The sequence below is a fragment of the Phascolarctos cinereus genome, unplaced genomic scaffold (assembly GCF_003287225.1).
Source record: "Phascolarctos cinereus isolate Bilbo 61053 unplaced genomic scaffold, phaCin_HiC Scaffold_4;HRSCAF=312, whole genome shotgun sequence".
NCBI classification, from domain to species: domain Eukaryota; kingdom Metazoa; phylum Chordata; class Mammalia; order Diprotodontia; family Phascolarctidae; genus Phascolarctos; species Phascolarctos cinereus.
This window is the reverse complement of record NW_027555847.1, coordinates 508,486,383-508,504,060: the sequence shown is the minus strand read 5'-3', so window position 1 is coordinate 508,504,060 and position 17,678 is coordinate 508,486,383. Positions and strand designations below refer to the sequence as shown.

The 17,678-nt window shown below is 38.9% G+C and overlaps 1 protein-coding gene across 1 annotated transcript in view; it reads left to right on the top strand.

Moving 5' to 3' along the window:
* Positions 1–17,678, top strand: part of MYOM1 (myomesin 1) — a 172,269-nt gene that overhangs the window by 10,513 nt on the left and 144,078 nt on the right. The window contains 1 exon segment of the mRNA XM_078153487.1: positions 14,961–15,101. Within this exon segment, the coding sequence (XP_078009613.1) occupies positions 14,961–15,101 (141 nt within the window).

Genomic DNA, 17,678 nt, shown 5'->3' with positions numbered 1-17,678 from the left:
GCAATCTGGAGATTCCTCTGGCTTTATTCAAGTTACAGGTATCACATCTCATTTCCTTTAGATTTAAAAACTTGTGTTTCCTTTTTTTTTTTTTTAATATTCAGTCACTCAACAAAAGTTCTAAGAGAGTATAATCATAGAGTGAATTCAGGAAATGATGACTAGTCCAGATTGACTAGAGCACAAAGGGATGAAGAGGGTACTAGGAGATGAGGCTTAATGGTACATCTGGGTCCCATTATGAGGACCTTAGAAATTAGCTCCAACCTGCCATGTTAACAGAATTTTGAAAGACATAAAAGACATACAAAGATAAGTTAGATATTCCAGACTTTTAGGATAGGGGACAATACAATAACACAAAATCAATTCAATTCATAGATAGTAGAACAAATAGAAAGATTTCTATCTAGAAGGGACCTTAAAGGTCTTCTAGTTTAACTCTCATTTTATAGATGAACAAATTGATGATTCAGAGGATGAAGTAAATTACCCAAGGCCACACAGCTAGTAAGTGGCACAGCCAGGATTTTATCCCAAGTAGAATGACTACAGATCAGTACTCTTTTTAGCATATCAAACAATTCAAATAAGTGTGTTGTTGTTGTTGTTGTTTAAGTTGGCAATTAGGTGGTTTGGTGGCTAGAGACCTGGCATTAGAGTTAGGAAGGCCTGTGTTCAAATCTTCCCTCACATACTCTATGTGACCGGGGGAAGGTCATTTAACTTTTAAACTCTCAACTTCAGTTTCCCCATCTGTAAAATGGGGATAATAATTGTACCTACCACCCTCAATTGTTTTGAGGATTAAATCAAATGATATGATGTATGTAAAGTGCTTTGCAAACCTTAAAATACTATATAAATGTTAACTGTGATTTCCCAGCAAGGCACTGTGCTAGGTGCTGAGCATACAAAGACAAAAAGAAGGTAGTCCTTGTCCCCAAGGAGTTCATCATGTTCTACAAATAACTCTAATAACCAGCTGAATGTGAAAGCACAATTAAGCAAGGTACCAACCAAGCTTTAGAAAATTCAGAAAATGGAGATGCTTTCTGACAGCCCGATCAGAGAAGGCCTCATGGAATGGTGAGTGAGTCTCAGCCTTGGAATTGGGACTTGCAGGATGAGTAGGAATTGGATGGGCAAGGTAGAGCCTGCAGGGATGAGGCATTCTTGGGGATCAGACAGCCTGAGCCAAGGCATGAGGGCAGAAGAGCATAGGGTGAATTCAGAGAATGATGAACAGTCCTGATTGACTAGAGCATAGGGAGCTGAAGAGGTTGCTGTGAGATGAGGCTAATGGGATAGGCTGGGGTCCAATTGTGAAGGACCTTAAATTCCAGACTAAGGAGTTTGGCCTTATGGTTTCATGGTTTAGTTTTAGTTTTGCCCATAAATAGATACAGACTATGCTGAAAATCTTCATTTAACAGAAATAATACATATACATTATAAAGTAAAATTTCAGAATTAAAGTGAATAAAATAAAAAAAACCCTTTTTTGTATAGGCTGCATTTGTTACTGAAATAGGGGAAGGGTAGCCAAACCAAGCCCCCTTGTCCTGTCATTTTAATTCTCACAAAACTTAACTCCTTCAAAATCTGACCCCATAACACATAGTGCCACATGTATCTGGGAAGTTAAAACATGTTCTGGAAAGAAAAAAATTGGTTTGATAAAGGCACTTGCTGGAATGCTCGAGGGTAGAAATCTCTTTGCTGTTGGAATATGGCCCAGGATGCAGGGCTGCCATTTTCTTAGTTCAGTCACTGAACGCTTGGCAGCTGCTGATATGTTCAGCCAGGATCTGTTAGTGTAGACCTGGAATTTATGAGGTGGTAGTTCTGGAATTCCAGTGTTAAATGGAGCAGGATCATTTTACAGGCTTCTTTTCACAGGGTCAGATTCTGCCTTGGCATATGCGTAAGTGTTGGCCGCAAATTTGGAACCATCTTCAGTGGTTTCAAGTGGCTTGGCTGACAATACTCACCACTTTGAAAAAAAAAATTGGGGAAGAATTAGTGACATGCTTTTTTTTTGCCTAAAAAATGTCCTGTGACTGTGGTCAAAAAAAGCCCAAACACAGAAGGTTCCCCTTGATAAGGAAAACAGCTGTTGAGTGCTAAAGGAGGAAGGCACCATAGATATCCATTTTCCCGTACTGCCTGTGCTAAAGGAGCCTGAAGAAGACAGGTATTTTCCATAACATGTAACCATTAATCATTAATGTGAAAGTCAGATTAGAGCTGTAACTCAGAAGATTTATTTGCTTTCTCGGCCATTGAAGAATTCCCAAAGAATATTATGTATTAGACATTCATGAAATTGCATGTTTTCCTAATTTGGTTCCTAATATCATGTAAAAATGTAAGTTCTATGAGAAAACCTAGTAGATAATATTTATCTGTCAGTTTAGCTATTATCTTAGACATGAATAATGTGCCTTTGGCATGTTTCTCTTTTATTTTAAAAAAAAAAGCCTTTCGGAAGTAAGCAGCTTCTGGAATTCTTAGCCATTTCCAAAACCCAGATAAGAAACCTCATGGGAAATGAGAATTCTTTTTCAAAGATAACCCTTACAGCTCTTTCCATTCCTACTTATCTTTTTCTGTTGTTGTTTTTTAAGCAGCCTGTTATGGTAGAATGATAGTAAAAAGGTATATCTGACTTTTCGGAATGACTCTTTTGTGAAAAGCAATACCCAGTTCCCAACCTGTATTCATACCATCAGTTATGTAGGTTTACTGAAGTTTCTGGGCACAGAACAACAACTGATCAGGAAGCCTCCACGTCAAATTCTAACATTGGGCATGGCTGGAATTTGGCCTGAAAGGACCTTAAGCTAATTAATGTCAGGGCTGAGCCCTTCCTCACCTTCTCTCCCAAAAGGAGTCAGGTGCCTTGCTGGCATTTCCTGTATTCATCCCAGATAGTCACCTTGGAATATATTTCCCACCATCTATTTCTTAGAATTATAGACTATTAGAGCTGGAAGAGGTCTTAGAGGTCACGTGGTTCAATCTTTTCCCCTTTGTTTCTCTAAGTTAGGAAAACCAGATTCCAGAGTTATAACTAGGAATTTTTTTCTCATCAGTCAAAAATAATTGAATAGGGGCTAAGAGTGAGATGGGAGTGACATGGAGGGTAGTCCAGCTTTAGGAGGTCACCCCTCTCCTCCTCCTAGGATTTAGAGGGAGGAGTGCAGGGGGACCTCCACTAGTACAGGACTCTGGGGATAAGAGTCTTTTCAGTCAATCAGTCAACCAATCAGCATTTACTAAGTACTTAATAGATGCCAGGAAACGTGATTAGCTCTGGCTAAACAAAGAAAGGCAAAAACACATTCTTTGCTCTCAAGGTGTTCACATTCTAATTGGTGGACACCATGCAAATAACAAAGCACACACATATATACTGTAAATGGAAAGTAATTTGGAAGGAGAGGGGCTTGGAGGAAGGGGGATGACTAGGTAAAGACTCCTGAAGGAGACTGGACATGAGCCGAGTCTGGAGGGAATCTAGGGAAGCCAGGAGGCAGAGGTGGGGAGGAAAGAATTTTAGCATGAGGGACAGTCAATGCAAATGTATGGTGTTGTGAGTTGGAGGGGTATGTGTGAGGAATAGCAAGCTACCTAGTGTAATTTTGTAAAGTGAAGATAGGAAGGGACTAGATTGTAAAGACTTTAAAGGACAAACAGAATTTTAGATTTGATCTCCAAAATAATAGGGAGCCCTTGGAGTTTATTGAGTAGGGGGTGGCATCGTCAGACTTGTTCTATAGGAAAACCACTTTAGCAGCTGAGTGGGTGGATGATGGATTGGAGTGGGAAGAGACTGGAGGCAAGGGAATTATAATACTCAAAGTATGAGGTGATGAAGCCCTGCACTGGGCTGGAGGTAGTTACAAAGGAAAGAAAGTCACAAATGTTGTAAAGGTAGAAACAAGTCTTAAGTCAGAGAGACCAGTTGGAAGATTATTCTAAATAGTCTAGGTATGAGGTGGTAAGAGCCTTTCTGGGATGGTTGCTATGTGAATGGAAAGAAGGAGATGGCTGCAAGAGATGCTGCAGAGGTAGAAACAAGACTTGACAATAGATTGGAAATGGGGGATGGTATGTGAGAGGGAGGAGTCAAGGATGACATCACAGTTGTGAGCCTGGGTGCCTGGGAGGACAGTGATGCTCTTGGCAGTAATCAGAAAGTTGTGAATAAGGAAGAGTTTCAGGGAAAGATAATGAGTTCTCCTGCATCCTGCCTACCCCAACCCCCTGCTGAAGTGAGAGCTGGACCACATCCTCTCCTGGTGTGCCTAAATCCAAATCTAGCCCTGTCACAAAGGATCATGAGGTGCCACAATTCCTGTTGGAAGAAGCATGCCTTCCTTCGAAGGAAGCACAGATGTTGGAGTCCTAGGGCAAAACCTTATTCCTCCAGCTTTGTTCAATTCTCCCAGAATCTCTACAGTGTTGTTTTGCACTCTCAGGGAGACAGATCTCAGTCCTTAATGTCCCTCAATCAAGCTTAGAGGCAGAGGCTCATTCATTTCTGAACAAACTGACTTTTTTTTTAATTTATTTTTTTCCCACTTCCAGATTCTCTTTCTCCTTCATTTCCCTCCTCCACTCATTGAGAAAGAAAAATAAAATCCATCACAAATATGCAATAATGAAAAAAATTTCCACTTTAGCCTGTCAAAAGAAAAAAAAGAAAGAAAGAAAAAGAGGAGAAAATAAGCTTCCATTTGCACTTTGAATCTATCAGCACTCTCTGGGGGTGGATAGCATGTTTCTTCCTGAGTCCTTGTTCATTGTGTTCATCAAAGTGAGAGTCTTTCAAAGTTGATTGTCTTTATAATGTTGTTATTGAATCAATTATTCTCCTGGTTCTGCTCACTTCACTCTGCATTAGTTCATACAAGTCTTCCCAGGTTTTTCTGAAACCATCGCCTTCATCATTTTTTTACAGTACAATAGTATTCCATCACATTCATATATTACAACATGTTTAGCCATTCTCCAGTTAATGAGCATTCTTTCAGCATCCAAACTTCTTAGCTACCACAAAAAGAGCTGCTATAAATATTTTCATATGTATGGGTCCTTTTCCTTTCTCTTTGACCTTTTTGGAGTATAGACCTTGTTTAAGTATCTCTGGTTCAAAAGGTAAGCAGAGTGTAGTAGCTTTTAGAGCATAGTCCCAAATTACTTTCCAGAACAGTTAGACCAGTTCACAGTTCTGCCAGCAGTGCATTAGTGTACCTATTTTCCCACAGCTCTTCCAGCATTTGTCATTTTCCTTTCTTGTCCTCTTAGTCAATGATGGGTTCCAGAACCATTGACTTTGGAGATGTACTTTAGAGGATCATAAATCTAGTAGATTAATCTTTCCAGCAGACTGCAGGTAGATTCTATGAAGTCCTTTGCTTTATTATAACTTTTTGCATAATAATTAGTGCAGAAATTGTATAAATCTTGAAATCTATACACTGATTCGAAGCCATAAGTGGTTAAATATTACTGGCAAAAACCAAACTGAACTAGGATTTTATGGAAAATTGGATTTGTCTGAAAATGACTAAGAAGTCAAGGTCATGATTTATTGCCTCCTTTGCAAGAGTTGCTGGCTGAGGGGGAATTGTATCTTTTAACTTCTACTCCAAGAAAATTCATGTGTTGGTATAAAAACCAAATAAACCCAAACTACAACCTGGTCACTGTGTAATGAAGAATTAACTTGAGATACCAGGATTTTCCTTAAACTACAGATCATCAAGCCCACCAAAATGATGAATGGTGACCCTGTTAGGAAGATGAGAGGCTAGAGGAAAATCTAATGAGGACAGAAAGTTAACACTTCCTCCTTAAAAGTCATTAAAATGCATGAAGGATCACAAAGACCTAAATCCTTTATACGGGAAGAAAAATATAAGAATGGTCCCAACCCCCCTTTCCACCCTCCCCCACTACTCTAACCTGATATGTCTCTGAATTTGTTTGTTGGAAGAGAAAGGTAGCAGTCAGTGGACTCTTTTCATTCTGTAAAATTAATTGGCAATTATTCTTTGCATTTTGGGTTGCCTTGTATATAAAAAGTATCCTTATTTCTTAGCTGCCTCTTGTATGTTAAATTCATGCTTGATTTAGGTTGAGATAATATGAGGAGGCCAGAGGGTGATTGCAGCCTTGCTTAGGTAAGTGAACCGTGCTAGAGAAGGAATGCATTTCCTTTTATGTGATATGAATTGAATCAGCTGAAGGTCCAGGAGAAGCAGGGCTGGTGTTTTCCAGTGCCTCTCAGTTAAAATGTCAGGTCCATTTTTGTAAGGCTAGAGGCCCTGTCTGTGGTGTCTGCACCTTCCTGCTGGCTAGGCAACAGCACAGGGTAACAGCTTTCCCACAGGGGCCCAGGGCCTCTTTAAGATCTGAAGCAGTCTCTACAGGGTCTTTGACCTTTTCTATAACACTTTTTCTGGAGGAAACAAGAGAAGGAAAAGCCGACTCAGATGCTGAAAATGCAGTGGCCACTGGCAAAACCACCACAGTGACCACAGACTATGGCAAAATCTTCATATAAAAGCTGACAAATAATGTTCTAAGGTTTGCAGTAAAGGAGTTTCCATACATTATGTATGATCCTCACAACCATATTGTGAGATAGAAGCTATTATTTTTCCCAAATTTTAAATGAGGAAACTGAGGCTCAGAAACAATAGATAGGATCAAATGAGGTCAAATAAGCCCAGAAGAATCTTGAAGTTGCCAAGGAAAGTAACTTAGCACTAAGAGTTGCTTACTTGGGGCTCCTAGGCCCACAGGCCAACTGTACCCTATGGAATTGTAGTCCATAAGGATCTTGCAATAAGGCGAGCAGTCTAGCTCTGTTTTAAATGCAAAAAGAAAATATGAGCATATCTCATCTGGGCACCAGCATTTTAAGAATGGGAATTATATACTTCTCATATTAATTTTTATACCAATACTTATTCAAGATTCAGTAATAAAGTAAACACGAATACTTAGACACTCAACGAAGCAACAAATGCAAAAGTCTGCAAATTTATTGCTTGTTATTGTTCAGTCCTGTCTGACTCTTCATGACCCCACTTTTGGGGTTTTCGTGGTAAAGATACTAGAGTGGTTTGCCATTTCCTTCTCCAGCTCATTTTACAGGTGAGGAAACTGAGACAAACAAGGTTAAGTGACTTGCCCAGGGTCATATAACTAGTAAGTGTCTGAGGCAGGATTTGAATTCAGGTCTATCCACTGTACCACCTAGCTGCCCAAAGTCTGCAAAAGGAACTTTCAAATGGAAACACACACTGGAAAAAACTAATTGCAGAATTACAGCCTAAAACAAAGATAGAAACATTTCTCCCCAGTTTCTTCTATGATTTGACCAAGGAGGGTATCCAAACTTGAAAGCCCCCCAATGTGAAGGGCCTAATTCTGTCTTGGATGAGGCCCCGCACATGGTCATTGTAATCTGGAATGCTATTATAGTATCAGGCCCACTACATATGCCCCTCGTGGTTGTAGTGGTACTCAGAAAGGTTTGCCTGGTATCTCTTGTCTAATGCCATCAGTTCAAGCCCCAAACAAGTTGCATTCCTCCCACTGTTAGGTGCCAGTGACTAGCACCCCCAATTCCTTTTATCCACTCAATATCAACAAACTTCTACAGCAGGATATTTACTTCTAAGATAAAGTAATAACAAAAATATAACAATTTCCCCTTTATATTTTGAGGGCGTGCTCTCCCCTTATCTGACCTTGGTCTCTTGGAGCAGATCCACTCTTAGCATACTTCCTGTGTAATATCGGTATTCACTTCCAGATGTAGCAGTCATCTTCTGGATGACTTCTTTCAGCCTCTGCTAGGCTGGGCCCTGAAGGTCACTCCTTGCTCCTCAGAGCATCAAGGCTGGGCTGTCTATAAAAGCCAGCACGTACTCAGATTCCCAGACTCCTGGAAGCTCAACCTCTTGACCTTTCCAAGCCCACAAGTTGGAGCTTCCAGATTAATCTCCCTTACCTAAAACGGAAAAGGTCAAATTTAGAGGCAAAACAACCAATGTCTTTTCACAGGGCCACATATTGGCCTTGATAGCCAAGCCCCAGGCCTCTCCCTTTACAGCATTGTTTCTTATTATCAGTGAAGGAGTCAAACCACATCTGAGATCTATCAAGACAGAAGAGCCGAAGAGAGAATGCAACCAAAGAGAAATTGGCTGAGATTCTGGTGCCTACTGCCTATTTGAAGGCTCCCCTTGTCCTGGCATATTGAAAAAGTGTTCCCCTAATGCTGTGGTTAGCAAAGTAGCACCAGTTATAGAATCACTCTGCATATTCCAATGCCACTCCAGGGCAATTCTATTACGCGTTATTGTGTCTTTCCCAAAAGTAAGTCCCTCAGTGCCTTCCATTTGGGGAGACTCTATTAGAGGTGCTCTTTGCTCATGCCAGTCCCCAGTACCTTGGTGAGATAATTGAAGATCTCTGAGGTTAAGTGACCTTCCTAAGGTCAAGGAGCTAGCAAGGAGAAGATCCTTAACTCTACCCACAGCCTGGGAGGCTTTCTGCTACTTTCTGATCTGCAAAATGGGATAACGGTAGCATTAACTCACATATTTGTTGTGAGGATCAAATGGAAATAATGTATGTAAAGTCCTTTGCAAACCTTAAAGCATTATGTAAATATTGTTACTACTACTACTACTATACTACAAATTGTTTGATTGGCTATTATAACTATATAGGATCCTTAAGCAATTTCAGCAAATATGATTTAGTTAATACTTATTAAGCATCTACTACATGAAAAGCACTGTACTTAGTACTGAGGGAGATTTTTAAAAAGATAAAGGTCTATATTCAGAAAGTTCAGTTTAAGTAGTATTCAATTTTGTCTTGTAGTTATATGCCTAACAGAGATACAATGAGTGTCATAAAAGTTCAGAGAAGGAAAAACTTCCTTCTGCCTGGAAAGATCAAGAGAGACTCCATGGGGTATTAGCCATAGCTTTTCTGTATTTTCCATTTGACTGCTATTGGCATAGCATGTCCCAGGCAGGGATAATGTAACATGATCATCATTGTTTAAAACAAACATGTGCACACCAACTGCGGAATTTACAATGTAGGAAGCAGAACCATAAGCAGTATGATAGTGCAGAAAAAAATACATGTAATATATATACACATACACATACATATACACATGTACACACACACACACACACAAACACACACACACAGAGTCAGAGGCACATAGGTACTCCTACAATCCCTAATCCCCCATCCTATATTTAGTCCCTAGAGTCATATTGTCTGTGACAACTAGAACTCATAAAGGATAAAGATTAAAAAAAAAAACCAACTTAAGTGAGGCAGAAATAACACTGCATATAGCTTTTAAAAAAATTAAACATCCTATATAAAACTTCAATGAAGCATTTCATAAGGGTTAGAATCCACTGGGGGAAAAAACTTACTGTTAGATGAAAAGGTTTTTTGTCAGAGTTTTCTGTTTGTGTGTGTGTTGTTTTCATTTTAAAGTGTCTCATACTAAAAGCCTAATTTGTTTCCAAGATCTCAGATGGCTCTAAGAAGAATTAAAATTTAAAGGAATTTGAAATGTGTATAGAATTTTTAATTATTCTAAAAAACTAAACCTTAAACATTAGTAGTCATCAAATTTCATATTTTATTGAACATGGTATTATATAGTCAATAATTTGCTTTCTTTAAAATAATCAGTACCATATCATTATAAAACTGTCAGTGTTGTCAAAATGGCAGCTTCTCCAGGGCTACTGGGTTGGAGTTTTTTCTCTTATTGATTGTTCTTTAACTTCAGATCTTAAATCCTTGACCCCAAGGTCTTTCATGTGCTTCTTTGGAAACTTGTATTCTGTTTTTGTTGTGGTGGTTGTTTATTTATTTGTTTATACTTTGGTAAAAGACTTCCAAAGAACTAGTTTGAATGTTCTGAAAGCATAAAAATTTTAAGTCTCCTGGTAATAAACTTTTCCTATTAAAATACATCTTAAATTTTTTTCTTTTTTAGGATTTAAATGCTTGAAGAAAAATTTGAGAACATGATCATGTTTTATCACTTACATTTTCTAGAGAGCATTTTGAGATGGTACCATAGGCAGCTAGGTGGTACAATGGATAAAGTGTCAGACTCAGAGTCAGGAAAATGAGTTAAAACCTAGTTCAAATGAAATAGCTGTGTGACCCTCTACAACTCACTTCATTTCCATCTGCCTCAGTTTTGTCATCTGTAAAATGGATATAATATCTTCCAGGGTTGTTGCAAGGATAAAATGTGATAATAATTTTACATTGCTTTGCAAACCTTAAAGTGTCATATAAATGCTGAAAAAAAGATAGCAATAGATTGTTGGGTGGCTGGATAAAGCACTTACTATATTCCAGGCAGCGTGTTAAACACATGCTGTTATGCTGGAACTATGAGGTTGTTGTTGTTTGTCCTTTATTCTTAAAGAGGATCATGACATCAGGAAAGTGATGCTATGACTTGCTATGATTTAAGTGAGGGAGAGCTGTGCAAAGTCACCAGCCTCTCTTTCTCCTCCAGAGCCACCTGGGTCCAGTCGACAGAGATAGATCAGGACTACTGGAGATGGCCCAGGATGCAGTGGGGAGGGGGTGCGGAGATGGGGGGCATGTATGAGGTATAAACAAATAATACTATCTATCCTACATCTTTATATTCATAATGATTCATAATGAATCATTAAAATTAGACTTACCATTCAATTCAACAAAACTTTTTAAAAGCACTTGCTATGTTTGAAGCACTGTAGGAGACTCTGGGGTAATAGAAAGTTTAAAATGAGACATGAAACTCCTGTCTAGAGCTTATGATCTGTCTGAGTGGGTGTGTGTATGTAGGAAGTATTGACAAATAGTTATAATAGAATACAAGCCATATACCACATCCCACCTGTCAGGTTGGCTAACATGAAAAAACAGGAAAATAATAAATGTTGGAGAAGATGAAGGAAAATTGGAAAATTAATGCATTGTTGGTGGAGTTGTGAACTGATCTAACCATTTTGGAAAGCAATTTGGAACTATGCCCAAAGGGCTATAAAAATGTGCATACCCTTTGACCCAGCAATACCACTTCTGGGTCTGTATCCCAAAGAGATCATAAAAATAGGAAAAGGACCCATATGTACAAAAATATTTATAGCAGCTCTTTCTGTAATGGCAAAGAATTGGAAATTGAGGGGATGCAATCAACTGAGGAATGACTGAACAAGTTGTGATATATGAATGTAATGGAATACTATTGTGCTATAAGAAATGATGAGCAGTCAGACTTCAGAAAAACCAGGAAAGACATATATGAACTGATACTGAGTGAAGTGAGCAGAACTAGGAGAACATTGTACACAGTAACAGCCACATTGTGCGATGACTAACTTCAATAGACTTAGCTCTTCTCAGCAATGCAAGAATCTAAGACATCTCCAAAAGTCTCATGATGGAAAATGCTATCCACATCCAGAGAAGGAACTATGCAGTCTAAATACAGATTGAAGCATACTATTTGCTCTTTTTTTTTCCTCTTTTGTTTTGTTTCTTCTTTCTCATCATTCCTCCTATTGATTCTAATTCTTCTTTACAACATGACTAATGTGAAAATAGGTTAATAGGAATGTATATGTAGAGCCTGTATCAGATTGCATGCCATTTTGGGGAGGGGGAGAAAATTTAAAACTCAAAAGCTTATGGAAGTGAATGTTGAAAACTAAAAATAAATTAAGAAAAAAAGAATATAAACCACTGAGCAAAACATTATAATATAATAATATAATGATATATATAATATATTATAATAAATGTAAATATAAATAAAATAATATATAAACAATAATATAATAATGAAAATTATAAGAGGCTCAAGAAAAAAAGAAGATTTTCATTGGTGACTGATTTCAGAGAGGAATTGGCATCCTAGCATTAGGGAATGGCATAGACAAGGACAAGGAGAAAGGAGAGTGGAAGTATAGTAAGTAATTGAGCTTGGTTAGAGCATAGAGTACATGAAAGAAAAAGTGTTAAGAGATGAATCTGGAAAATTATGGTGGTACTAGAATGTGAAATACCCAAATAATGAGTTTGGATTTTATTTGATACTTACTAAGAAGCCAGAAAAGAGTTTTTTAAAGAAGTGTGCATGATCAGATTTATGAGCGCACAAATGTGTGAAGTATCTGTGATTTCCTCAACATAGGAAACTCGTGACTTAATAGATTATAGGATCACAGCTGGAAGGGACCTTAAAGGACATCTAATCAACTCCCTCCTTTTAGTGATGGGAACTGAAGTCCAAAAGATAAGTGTTAGAGCCTCAATCAGATAGAGGTTATTGGACTTGCCCCGGGTTGCACCCAATAACCATCAGAGATGAGCTCTTTCTGACACAAAGCCCAACACTCAATCTGCTGTCATGTTGCCACTCTAGACTTTACACTGGAAAGATTACTGCCTACTAGACATCGCCACCTGGGTATGCTATTAGCACTACAAACTCAAATATCCAAAATGTAACCTATTATCTTTCCCCTAAATCTACTTTTCCTCCTGATTTCTTTTTTTTTTGGGGGGGGGCTAGGCAATGGGATTAAGTGACTTGCCCAGGGTCACACAGCCAGTAAACGTTTTATGTATCTGAGATCAGATTTGAACTCAGCTCCTCCTGAATCCAGGGCTGGTGCTCTATCCACTGCGACACCTCGCTGCCCCTCTCCTGATTTCTTAACAGCTGTCAATGGCACCATCATTCACTCAATCACCCATGAGTGGTATTGCCTTTGACACTTTCTTTTCCCTAACCTCCTGTCACATCTGTTCTCTCCTCTTTATTTTCACTGCAAGCACTCTCTTAGATCTTCATTGTTAGAAATAATTCCATTACATAGCTTCTACTTTAAAGGCCTCTAATGCTTGGAAAAACTTTCTAATTTCCATTCTTGGATTAAGAAATGGGGAACATTACTGTTTTCTGTCTCTGGTAACAGAAGAAAAGGAAATTCCTACTTCCATCATCTTAATAACTGCTCTCACCACTTCACACCTGGAAAATTGCAATCATTCCTTTGCTGATAACTCTTATCTACAGAAGTGAATTAAATTGAATTTCTTTGTCAAGTCATCTATGCCTTCATTACTGGTTAGGACGATGTAGGGGCCTAAAGTTATTCCTCAAAGAAGGTGTTGTGGTCTATGAGCAAAGCAGAATTGTGGTAGCTTACAAGAAATGTGAGGTGTGAAAAGTTAGAGATATCTTCCTCCCAAATAGTCATATGAACTATTTGTGCCCAGCCTATGGTAGGGCTTTCTAAGCTCCTCTTGGTATGATCAGCCAAAGTCAGACACACTGTACGTTGACCCTGATATTATGATGTTATTTTGGTCCTTTTTGAGCATAAAGGACAAACAACAACAATCTATAGATTCAATTCAATGAAAATCAGTTGAGTGCCTTGTATGTAACATGTATCTAGGGAGACGCAAACAGGGCTCTTTCTAGTCTTCTTCCTATGTCTATGCCCAAATCCATCCTATTATCACTTCTAGATTCATCTTCCCGCTTTGTACACATCAGTCCCCTGCTCAGAAACCTTCACTGTTCCAGGCACTACAGAATAGCAGTCAATACCCTTCACAATATGGTTCCTACTTTCATCAATCAACCAATCAGCTGACCAACCAACATTTCTAGAGCAGATGCTCAGGCTGTACCAGTTACCATATTAAGTGCCAGCGATACAAAAGCCAAAATCAAACAGTCTCTCCTCCTAAGGAGCTTCCATTTTATTTGTGGGAGGAGACAAAACACACACACACACACACACACACACACACAAATAGATATATACAAAATAAATTTTTTGGGGAGGACTACACCTGTGATTTCATCATAGGACCTCCAAGTGAGGAAACTCACTCTCACCAATGCAGATCAGTACCTCCTCTGTAACTTAATATAGTTTTAGAAAGTTGCCTGGGGCATGGAGAGGTTCAGCCACTTGTCCAGGGTTATACCACCAGCATGTGTCAGGGATAGAATTTGAACCCAGGTTTTCCTGACTCTGAGACTGACTCTAATTGCACTAAGCCACATGTTGCATGAATATGGCCTCTCACAAAATACGTTTATGGGAAGAGATCTGTGGGAGCTAGGGAAAGGCTTCATGTAGAAGATGGCAGCTGAGCTGAGTTTGGAAGGGAACAAGAGATTCTTTTAGACTGCAGGCTCAGTGAGAGCAGCAAATGTGCCTTATTCTTTGGATCTCCCAAAGTGTCTGCTATATTCAAAGCATTCAATTAATATTAATTAAATTGAATTTCTTTGTCAAGTCATCAAACCCCTGCATTATTGGTTAGGATGATGAAGGAAGCTGAAGCCATGTAAATAAATGCAGTCTAGACTGAGATATAGACTCTTTTGTTTAAAAAGAGAAAATAGGGGGAGGGATGGGCAGGAGAAGGAAGAAGGGAGAGAATTTGGAACTCAAAATTTAAAAAAAAAAAGAATGTTAAACTTATTTTTACATGTAATTGGGAAAAAATAAAATATTGAATTAAAAAGAAAAATGTTGAACATTGACTATGAGAGCAATAAGCAAAAGGAATTATTATAAAAGGCTTGTTTTTTAACCTTCAAACCTTCTTCTAAGATATTCTCTTATTGGTTTTAAATATAGCCTAAATCCTTTCTTCATATACACATGGAAACATTATTTTCATTTCCTTCTGTATGTGCCCACATTTAATGGGCTCTGGATTGGAAAGAAAATTATTCAAGATCCAAGATCCTATGAAATGTTTTCCAAGTTAAATCTCACCTTTTACGTGTATGTTCTAAATATATCTTCCCATATTGTTAAAATCTAACCTCAGGGATTTTATTTCAGACTGACAGATTCCTCTCTAATGGTAGAAGATTATTCCTCCAAGTTGAGTCCACAAACCAAAAGGGCCAAAAAGAGCCTGGTCTCTAGAGAGGAGAAGGAAAACCAGTCACAAGACTACGTGGTACCTATCTTCTCAGGGCGGTATGTATGTTTTCTCTTTTTGTTATTATCGTTATTGTAGTGAGACTCTGAACTCATTCTTGCAGAATGAAATTGGTCACACCACCTCCTCAGGTTTCCAGGAGTACCCCGAGGCTGTGGGAGTGGTCATCTTTGGATGCTACCAATTCAAACCTCCCCCCCCTCCCCATTCTGGTGCACTCTTGACTGCAGATTTCCAGGGATCAGCATCCTAGCTCCATCCAACCAATCAACATTGATTAGCCTTTGCAAAAGGATACCCACCACCAAGATACAGCAAGAACAGAAGCATAAACACTGCACGCATACACACACACACACACACACACACACACACACACACACAACACACACATACACACACCTGGGGGCACACTCTCCTCAAACTACCCTGGTTCCTATAGAGAGTGGGTCCAAACCCAAAGAAGTTGTTACCCAGTGTTTACCCCATCAAGTTCACCTCTAAATGTGACACAGCTGCTGAATGAATCTGTCTCAGCCACTGTTAGTCTGTGCCCCAAAGGTCTCTCCTTGGGCTCACTTCTGATGGACAAATCCAGCATGGCAGTCATCTTAACCTTTGGAAACTCGTAAGGTCAGAACCGTCTCCAAAACTTCACCTAAAAGCAGGAAACAGCAGAGGCACTTATTCAGGGGTCACATGTGGACCTCTGGTGAGGAGAGCCTGATGCCTTTCCTCATTTACACTAGAGGCTTCTAGAATATCTCTCTGAGCTGAACAGAAGCCCCCAGGAAAGAGAAATGGACAGAGGAAGAGCCTCACTGTGGCTTGTGGTGCCTTTTGAATGCATCCCAGTTCTGGCTCCATAGTCAAGGAAAAGTCTGTCTCTTCACTTCAAGGGCAGCTGAGCAGAACCAGTCCAGAATGTCTGCTCAGGCTCCAAATGAAGGAGCAGGGCCTTTCCATTACATGTCGAAGGAGGCCTCCCAGTCTCTTCCACATGGAGACTGCATCAACCAAGAAAATTGCATGTGTTCACCAGACCCTCCCCCTCCTTCTGCTTGCCCCCCCCCGCCCTTTCCACCATTGCATTATTTTTGTATTTTTGGAGCTTATAAGAGGGGATAGGAAAGGTGGGGGGACATTTCTGAAATCTGGTATTGTAGAAAAGTATGCACGCTCAAGAGCCAGAGAACCTGAGTTCAAAACCCACCTCTGATGCTGTGTGACCTTAGGCTCTCTAGGCCTCAGTTTCCTTATCTGTAAAAGAGGTCATGATACCGAATGGCCTTTGACATCCCTGCCAGCCCTAGTCTATGATACTGTGAACCTGAACTTATATCATTAATAGGTTCTTATTTTCTTTCATGATTTGTATAATCTTTTCTTGTCTTTTGTTTTACTGTTTTTTATGCTCTCCTGTTATTCTGGACATAGCATCCTTCCTAGGAGCAAAAATCAAGGAAATTGTTTTTCTAAAAACCATTTTTGAAAGCTGTCATGTAAGGGACTTTAAGAGCTTTCTCTGAAACTAGTCATCTCAGAAAGACAGGGAGATGCTATATGGAAGAATTTTTTAAAAAACGTATTTCTCCTATGGAATTTCTTAGAACTTGGAAGGACAGCATGCTTGAGATGATACTGATCTGACTGCTAGAAACGGAATAGAGGAAAGGAATATTTAAGTAAAATACTCCAAAAATGAGGAGAATGGGAAGGGTCAGATGACACAACACTATTTAGTTATCCTGAAAACTGCTTTGTTGGGTGATGTTTTGGTTGTTTAATTATTATTTATTAAGAAGAAAAAAGACAGCTGCAAACATGAGCTAATAATTTCATAGATTTTTATCATGGAAAAATTTACTTTATCATTTAACCTTAGCATCAAAGGTTTGGGTTTTGATGGAAAACAAATTGTTTCCTTTTATTTCATGAAGGCAAGCAAAAAAAACCAGGAGAAACAGATCAACTTCCAGCTCAGTGTATTATTCATTACTTTTGTGGTAATTTTCATTTGAACTCCAATAATATTCTAAGGAAGCTTGAAAGGAACTTGACCATGGATCAGAGATCAAAGGCTAAAGGAATCCTCGTGTCCTTTCCTGTTTGTTTTTCTTTGCTGGGCCAATGATTCATGATCTTAAGGTGGCTGACCAAATGTCATTCTCTTAGGCCAAATGACATCAAGAAATGTCATGGAAAAGCAGAGCCTAGATGAAAGTCAGTAGGAATTCTTTCAGTCCCTGATTTGTACTTCTGTGTTGTTCTTTCCTGTTCTGACAGGGGGCCTGCTTTTTGAAGTGTTCCACAGTCTAATGGAACTGTGCCTGGGGTGGGACTCGGGGAACAAATAAAATCCTTTCCTTCACTTCCTTCTGTGTAAGATGTTATTTTTAGCTTATTACTTCAACTCTCTGCTTTTTTAAAGTGAACTTTTTGGGTTAACAGTCACATTTCTTTCTCTAAATATGTTACTGCCTACCTAAGATAATTTAATAGATATTCTTATTTAATAGAACTTCTTACAACCTAAAGTACATATGGATTTAATATGGTATGTATCTTGTTATACCTCCCCCCCCCAAAAAAAGGCTTGGATTTTTTTCACTCCG